Source organism: Copadichromis virginalis, linkage group LG9 (genome assembly GCF_057382275.1).
Source record: "Copadichromis virginalis isolate Kocher_CV1m ecotype Utaka linkage group LG9, C_Virginalis_male_GT1.1, whole genome shotgun sequence".
Taxonomy (NCBI): Eukaryota; Metazoa; Chordata; class Actinopteri; order Cichliformes; family Cichlidae; genus Copadichromis; species Copadichromis virginalis.
In genome coordinates, this window is record NC_140626.1 from 14,237,406 (window position 1) to 14,246,603 (window position 9,198).

General features: G+C 40.0%; 1 protein-coding gene across 1 annotated transcript; it reads left to right on the forward strand.

The window, feature by feature from the left end:
- Nucleotides 1-3,502: 3,502 nt before the first annotated feature.
- Nucleotides 3,503-8,655, forward strand: LOC146701595 (uncharacterized). Its single transcript, XM_085467896.1, has 4 exons — nt 3,503-3,592; nt 4,438-4,542; nt 6,357-7,205; nt 7,527-8,655. Exons 2-4 carry the CDS (start codon nt 4,525-4,527, stop codon nt 8,217-8,219), a joined length of 1,560 nt encoding a protein of 519 aa, XP_085324022.1. The 5' UTR covers nt 3,503-3,592; nt 4,438-4,524; the 3' UTR covers nt 8,220-8,655.
- The last annotated feature ends 543 nt before the right edge of the window (nt 8,656-9,198 follow it).

Below are 9,198 nucleotides of genomic sequence, written 5' to 3' on the forward strand. Positions count from 1 at the left end.
ATCCTTCAATGCACATATTAAATAAACATATAAGACTGCCTTCTTCCATTTACGCAACATCTCTAAAATTAGAAATATCCTGTCTCAGAGTGATGCTGAAAAACTAGTTCATGCATTTATTACTTCCAGTCTGGACGACTGTAATTCATTATTATCAGGATGTCCTAAAAACTCACTGAAAAGCCTTCAGCTAATCCAAAATGCTGCAGCAAGAGTACTGACAGGGACTAGAAAGACAGAGCATATTTCTCCTGTTTTGGCTTCCCTTCATTGGCTTCCTGTTAAATCCAGAATTGAATTCAAAATCCTGCTCCTCACATACAAGGTCTTAAATAATCAGGCCCCATCTTATCTTAATGACCTTGTAGTACCATATCACCCTATTAGAGCACTTCGCTCTCGCTCTGCAGGCCTACTTGCTGTCCCTACAGGGAGTGCAGAATTATTAGGCAAATGAGTATTTTGTCCACATCATCCTCTTCATGCATGTTGTCTTACTCCAAGCTGTATAGGCTTGAAAGCCTACTACCAATTAAGCATATTAGGTGATGTGCATCGCTGTAATGAGAAGGGGTGTGGTCTAATGACATTAACACCCTATATCAGGTGTGCATAATTATTAGGCAACATCCTTTCCTTCCTCAGAAAAGTCAAAAATAGTGAGACATCTTGCAGAGGGATGCAGCAGTCTCAAAATTGCAAAGCTTCTGAAGCGTGATCATCGAACAATCATTCAAAATAGTCAACACGGTCGCAAGAAGCGTGCGGAAAAACCAAGGCGCAAAATAACTGCCCATGAACTGAGAAAAGTCAAGCGTGCAGCTGCCAAGATGCCACTTTCCACCAGTTTGGCCATATTTCAGAGCTGCAACATCACTGGAGTGCCCAAAAGCACAAGGTGTGCAATTCTCAGAGACATGGCCAAGGTAAGAAAGGCTGAAAGACGACCACCACTGAACAAGACACACAAGCTGAAACGTCAAGACTGGGCCAAGAAATATCTCAAGACTGATTTTTCTAAGGTTTTATGGACTGATGAAATGAGAGTGAGTCTTGATGGGCCAGATGGATGGGCCCGTGGCTGGATTGGTAAAGGGCAGAGAGCTCCAGTCCGACTCAGACGCCAGCAAGGTGGAGGTGGAGTACTGGTTTGGGCTGGTATCATCAAAGATGAGCTTGTGGGGCCTTTTCGGGTTGAGGATGGAGTCAAGCTCAACTCCCAGTCCTACTGCCAGTTTCTGGAAGACACCTTCTTCAAGCAGTGGTACAGGAAGAAGTCTGCATCCTTCAAGAAAAACATGATTTTCATGCAGGACAATGCTCCATCACACGCGTCCAAGTACTCCACAGCGTGGCTGGCAAGAAAGGGTATAAAAGAAGAAAAACTAATGACATGGCCACCTTGTTCACCTGATCTGAACCCCATTGAGAACCTGTGGTCCATCATCAAATGTGAGATTTACAAGGAGGGAAAACAGTACACCTCTCTGAACAGTGTCTGGGAGGCTGTGGTTGCTGCTGCACGCAATGTTGATGGTGAACAGATCAAAACACTGACAGAATCCATGGAGGGCAGGCTTTTGAGTGTCCTTGCAAAGAAAGGTGGCTATATTGGTCGCTGATTTGTTTTTGTTTTGTTTTTGAATGTCAGAAATGTATATTTGTGAATGTGGAGATGTTATATTGGTTTCACTGGTAAAAATAAATAATTGAAATGGGTATATATTTGTTTTTTGTTAATTTGCCTAATAATTGTGCACCGTAATAGTCACCTGCACACACAGATATCCCCCTAAAATAGCTAAAACTAAAAACAAACTAAAAACTACTTCCAAAAACATTCAGCTTTGATATTAATGAGTTTTTTGGGTTCATTGAGAACATGGTTGTTGTTCAATAATAAAATTATTCCTCAAAAATACAACTTGCCTAATAATTCTGCACTCCCTGTGTAGCTACTTTTTACAACGGGTTTTCCCATTAACAGAAAATAGACAGAAACCCTAAAAGAAAATGGCCTTGTTTTATGCACATCAAGAAGGAGTCAGACGACCGTCGGTTCAATCCCGGTCAATGTTTCCTCCGTCGGGTACCATAAATGTATGAGAAGCCCCCCCCCCCCAGAGAATTTATTATTTTTGTAAGAGTGAGAAAGAGAGGGAGAGAGAGAATCGATCCAACTTTCCTACAAAACGTTATACCACTCTGGGTCAAGACGGGCGATATAGCACGGACCGGTCAGATGACTACGCCGGATGGAAACATAACCGGAAGCGTCCCGGGGACTTTCCCTTTGACCTTCATCCTGGAATGATCTGATATCCTCGTGTCGGTGTTGTTCCCACATCATCATAATAAATGTTGTTCCAGGTTCAACATTGCCAGTGACCAATCACATTGTTGTGACGTCCACCTCATCTGGAACAACAGAGATATTTTATTTAAAAATAAATCACTTTTCCTGGAAACTTAGGTCCAAAATGGGATCCTATTGGTGGCTCAGCTGGTTAATAAAGAGGGAGTACGACTTACTTACAATGAATTCCTTACATTTTATAATTTTCCCGTAAGTGTTTGGGAATTCTCAATGGTGCTTGGTGCCATACCCTCAGGTACTTTAATGTTATATAAAAACACTGACAGGTCAATATCTACCTCAGTCACTCTCCCTGATCCAGCTGAGTCAGCAGTGGGAAAAATCTGCTTTTCACAGGAACTTGGTAACAGCAATAAGACAATACGTAGTTTATTCCAAGAAGATATCGTGTCTCTCCCATATATATAATATCTTACTGGAACCGACATGTTCCAGATATCACCTGGAAGACAGTCTGGATGATCCCATAAATATCTAATTGCAAACAAGGTGAAGGAAATCTCATATAAAATTCTTCATAAATGTTACCCAGCCAGTCACTATATGGTAACATTTAAAAGACACATAAATACTAATTGAACTTTCTGTGGGGATCATCTAGAAACTGTAGCACATCTTTTTTGGTACTGTTCCTCTACACAGAGATTCTGGAAGAATTTAGCAGTTTTGTTATTGTCCATATTTTAAGGGAGTTTTCTTAATGATGGGAAAATGTTTTATTCTGTTTCTTTAAGTTCACCAGGAAGAATGATAAATGTTTTTTTATAATAAATTTGTTAATACTTTTGGCTAATTTTTTATCCATAAATGTAAGTTTATTAATAAATCACCATATTTCTGCCTTTTTAGAAGGATATGGAATAGTACATACAATCAATATCAGACTCAACCAACAAAAAGGCTCTCAGAACAATATATATATGTTGATTTTTGCGCATACTGATGAGATAATTTTTTACCCCTGATTTTGTATGTTCATGTTCTGTTCTTTCTTAAACTTCATGTGTTTGTATGTTGTATACTTATTGTGTTTCAATAAAGTTCAATTTTTAAAAAGTACGTTCTAAATGAAGCTTCAGACGTCACTAATCACGTGACTCTGGCCAAACGAATCAAGCCTCGACAAAGTGCTTCTGAAGCAGTATGTTGATCTTTTTCACACACGCACCGGAGCGTCAGCTTCAAGCGGACCATTGCTACCTCTCACATCTAAAGGTAAGTGTCAAGGTAACTTTGAACTGAGTTCAGTCAATCTCGAGTTTTTTTAAGTTTTCTGTTGCTCTCTGTGAGAGGAGACCGTTAAAGGCGAGGCTCTCCAGAGTGTAGCAAAACAGGAAACAGCAGCTGGCTGTGTGTGTAAGTGTGCAAAAGAATAGATTAGAAGTGCAAGTGAGCCACGAGTAAAGAAAGGTCACGTTTCGTGAGTTGTTTTTCTCACCACTGATCACGCGCTCAACACTCTACACATACTGGCATCACACGCGCGCTCTCGAGCATCAGTATGTACAATTCTGGGCGTCACGTGAGTTGAGGGTGTTACCATATAACGGAAATCTCCATTGTTCTGTAGCAGTGGTTCTCAAACGTTTCACAATGAGTTTCACCCTTACGAGCGACATCACAGCACAGTAGTATAGGCAGTAGCGGTTTTTGATACGGGCGATTTTCAATTTCGCTGCACAGCTAAAGTGTGCAATTTACTTTGTGTGCACTCAAATGGAGTCGAGTCAACCAGCGCAACCTCTGGCCAAGTACCATAGCCTACAGCCAGATTAACTTGTGACACACACAGTAGCGGTTCCGTATCAAAAAATCGTGGTGGGGATTAGTTGTCTTTGCTTAATGATTGGTTTTAGTCTTGACAATCCTCATTGCTGGCATTGCATCTTTCAATGCCAGCAATGCCAGGTATCAGTGCTCAAGCCTTTTGTGTTTGTTTCCAACAAGTTTCCCACCTCGGGAAGCAAAAATGTGTTCTTTTACTTGTGAGATGAACATATGAGACACTTTGACTCTTCAGTGCAGTGTGGAGCCTAACAAAGATCTGTTTTGTGTCCCAGCTGATCAGCAGGAGGAGAAGAGTCTGATGGAGAGCAGAGGAACATTTTCAGCTACTTGGACTCAGCTCAGCCACTACAGAGGAAACAATGAGCTCAACACAGAAGGTGACAGACAGAGCTGGGCGATATGACCAAAAATATTTATCACGATATACATTTGAAAATTTGCGATAACGATGTAGCTGATGATATAATTGACGCGAGACAAAATACTTTACAACTCCACAAAAAACACGGTAATAACGACGGCCTGCTAGCATGTCCTACCACAAATAGAGTTTGTTGTGTATCTGACGTACGAAAGCTAAACCAGTTCCACACCACTGAAGTTGAAGCATTTTTACAAACCAATTCTGGTTCATCTGTTTCATTCAACGATCCGCTTTCACCCTTCTCATTCTCCGTCACCGCCATGTTTTTTCCTCCATGTGCGTATGAAAACAAAAGCACTGCGCATGCGCGTTTTACCCATATTCTATCGTGATATTTCATTTTCTTATCGTTGCCCAACATTATACCGGTATTACTGTGAACGGTATGATATAGCCCAGCCCTACATGAAAGGCACCCTGATTGTGCACTAATCACACATTAAAATGAGCAAAAGAGGCAAAACTGTGTGCCAGAGTCTCGGGTCAGCGTTTGTTTTTATGTCACAGCACCAGAACGATTGCAGGTGCTCATAAGAAGTTACCATAAATCACCACCTTTCATGGTCTCAGCACATCGACTCTGTTATTAAGAAAATGGGACAAGGCATAGCTATGGCTATGAAATGCTCTTTCTGTATCACTTCTTCAATTATACATGATGTCATTAATGCACTAGTAATGTCTCATCTGAAGTATTGTTCAATCATTTGGTCAGCAGCTAATAAGACAGATCTTAACAGACTTCAGTTAGTCCAGAATAAGGCGTCCAGATTAGTGTTAAGATGTTCATGCTATACTAATATTGATAAAATGCATAATCAACTTTCTTGGCTTCCTGTACAGACTAAAATATTCTATGGCTTACTTGTATTTATAAAGAAAGCAATTCTCTTAAACACACCACATTTATTTCTGCTCAGCTGCAGTATCCAGATGAAATACATAATCATATTACACAGTTTTCAACAAACTGCAATTTAGTAAATGCTCGAGTTAAAAGTAACTTTTTGTAAAACTGTTATATTTAGAGCAACTTTTAAGTGGAATAAATTGCCTTATAAAATTAGAGAATTATTCAAACTATTCAAAACTTCAATGAACATTTAAAAGCCGATTTACAGAACTTTTAGTTGTTGTAAATATTGTAAGAGATGGTTTGTTTTTGAAATTTGTGTAATGTGCCTCAATGTTGTTGTTATTATTATTATTATTATTATTATTATGATTATTGATTGCTTATATTTTAACAATTGTGAAACCTCATTGTGGATGTAAGAGCCAAATCATGTGGATATCTTGAATCCACTTTACTGTATAATATTTTATGTGATAGTATTTGACGGAAGATGAGCAACATCTGTTGTGGAAGCTAATGGGGTTCTTTTTGAATAAACAAATAAACAAACATAGGATTTAATATCACTGAATAATTATGTATAAATCTATACAAAATATAGAAATATGTAATAGAAACAACAAAATAATATAAATTATAAAGTAATATAAAAGTGTGTGTGCATGTGCGCGTGCAATCAGGAGGAATGGGCATGATTTTAGTGTTTGAACAGTCATGAATTATTTTTAACAGCAGGTTGGATGTAATGTGTTAGAACTACCAGCAGGTGGGGATAAGAGACCTTTAAGGTGTTTGGTGCCACACTCCACCTTCAGGTTTAAAACTAGTGTTAATGGAGGGAGTTTGAAGGTTGAGTTTGTTCCACGACTGCATTTCACTCACTGCCTCTGTTTGTATCTCTGTCACTGCAGGACCAACATGGAGCGAGAAGTCAGCGCTCTCAGGAGGCCGACAAACCTCACAGAAGAAAGGGAGAGAAAAAACACACCTGTGACGAGTGTGGGAAGGATTTTACTTTAAAGGGTCATCTAAAACAGCATCAGGTCATCCACAGTGGAGAGAGACCGTTCAGCTGTGACTTGTGTGGAAAGTCTTTTTCCTGGAAGGGTTACCTAAAAAGACACCAACTCATCCACAGTGGAGTTAAAGCGTACAGCTGTGATCAGTGTGGCAGAGCTTTTACTCACATTTGGAACTTACAGAATCATCTAGTGACCCACTCTGGAATTAAGGCATACAGCTGTGACGAGTGTGGGAAGGAGTTTGCTAGGAAGGATAAACTAAAACAGCATCAGGTCATTCACACTGGAGAGAGACTGTTCAGCTGTGACTTGTGTGGAAAGTCTTTTTCCTTGAAGGATTCCCTAAAAACACACCAACTCATCCACAGTGGAGTTAAAGCGTACAGCTGTGATCAGTGTGGCAGAGCTTTTACTCGCAGTAGCAGCTTACAGAGTCATCTAGTTACCCACTCTGGAATTAAGGCGTACAGCTGTGACATCTGTGGAATAACTTTCAGCCGGAGAGGGCACCGAAATAGACACCTACGCATTCACACCAGACATGATGTGTACTGCTGTGAACAGTGTGGCAAATACTTTGCTACAGACACACAGTTAAAACGACACATGTTTACCCACACTGAGGAGAGACCTTATAAATGTGACCTGTGTGAGAAGACTTTTAAAGCTCCACAGTACCTGAGACGACACCAACAGATCCACACCAGAAAGAGACTCAACAAGTGCAGTTACTGTGAGGTATGTATTTATATTGTTATCTTGTCATTTTAGCCTGACTGTTTGGAACAACTCTGCTCATTAAACTGTGTTAGCATGTTAGCAATTCTACTGCATGGAAAAGCAGCTCTGAGTGATTATTCAGATTTTCATGTCAGTTATGATTTTAGTATTACTGTAGTATTATGGTGGTAGTATTGTAGTTATTGCAGCCCAGTAAACTGTGTTAACTGAAACAGTCAAATGTAATTGGACGTCTGCAGAGATGCTCTTTATTTCAGGCGACGTTCAGGATAAAAGTGTTGAAGGACTGACGTACACTGTCTTTGTGTCTTTGTTTAGAAGCAGAGCGACACAGATGGATCCAGTTCTCAACCCTGTCATCACTGTGGTGGTGGGAAAGACTTTCGTTGTGACGTCTGTGGAAAAACTTTCAGTCAGCAAGCCACCCTAAAAACACATCAACGTAGACACACTGGAGACAAACTGAAATACTGCAAAGAATGTGGGAGAAGCTTCACCACATCAGGTGCATTAAAACGACATGAACTGATTCACAGTGGGGTTAAAAAGCACCTCTGTGATCAGTGTGGGTCATCCTTCACCACTGCATGTAAGCTTAAAAGACACAAACGAGTCCACACAGGAGAGAAACCATACAAGTGCAGACACTGTGACAGAAGCTTCTCAGATTCATGTAGTCGTAACAATCATGAACGTACACACATGGAAGGAAACTACAGCTGTGACCAGTGTGACAAGAGCTTCAGGAATCTCAGTTCATACTCCGAACACAAACGATCCCACGTTACTAATAAACTGTTTCACTGTTACCAATGTGCCAAAACATTCACTAAATTATCTGCTCTGTGCAAACATCAGCGTGATCACTCAGGGCTGAAATCACTCCCATCACTGGATCACAGTGAATCTGAAGAGACAGAAAGATCCTCTGGTTTCAGTGTCAGACTCAAAAAGCTTGAGATCAGGCTCCACAGAGTTCAGATAGAATCATTTAAACTTGTGTTGAACTGAACTGGTTGCTGGGCTGAACTTCTACATAATACAGATTTACATGGGATCTTATTTTCTGTCGTTTTACTGAGTCAGTTTTGTCCTTTTTTCTCTGTCCTGCTTTTGCTCGTCTGTAAATAATTGAAACTCAGTCAAATAGTTCATTGTTCTCCAGCAAAACGTTTTGGAAACTCATGTTTAACCTTTAAACTCTGACATGTTTTAGCACACAAGGCTTCATCGGGGAGTTCACTCATGATTGGACCATGAGAATAAAGGTTTTTAGTTCTTTCAAAGAGTCTTGGAGGTGTTTGATGTTTCTGTTTTTCTACATAAAGCAAGAAAAACTATTTTTCTTGCTTTATGTAGTGTGGAAGTTTTTAATGTTTCTTCATCTGTGATGTTCTTGAATGTGTTGACATGAAGATGGTACAAATAAACTGTCCTTTTAGCTTCAGCTCCTAATTTATTCATTATTTATGGATGTAGCACAGCAGCAGTGTCTTGATTAACACATGGAGGGCTCGGGATCTGATGGTAAATAATGTTTTGTGTCCTTGTACACATCATACAGCTCAGCTGTTCCACAGATGTCAGGTTTACACAGTGGGATGGTTTGTAAGAACGCAGCTCTCCTGTGGATAAATCCTTACTCTTAGCCTCAGGACCTCACACAGTCCCAGCAGGTTCGGTCAGAAGATTTATCCCTTATATCAAAACGTCACAGAGTCTCCTTTGCTGTGCTGTTTTCACAAAGAAACGTAAACTGAAGACCTGAACTTACAATGTTTTAATTAGTTTAGCAGATTCAGTGTCTCCATGATCAAATCTGCTGTTTTTGTGCTGCTGTTGGTAGAAAGCCGGTTAATGCTGAAATGAACTGGCTGCATGCATCTCTGAATGTAAATTGGTGCACTATTAATAGATCACTCTGGAACGGTATCGTCACCATAATTTGCCCACTTAGTAAATCTCACTCATGGCCAAGAAATTGAAATAA

Bases quoted from the DNA above. Each gene is read 5' to 3' on its own strand.
- LOC146701595 (XM_085467896.1), top strand. The intron at 7,206-7,526 runs GTATGTATTTAT...GTCTTTGTTTAG, and splicing joins ACAAGTGCAGTTACTGTGAG to AAGCAGAGCGACACAGATGG.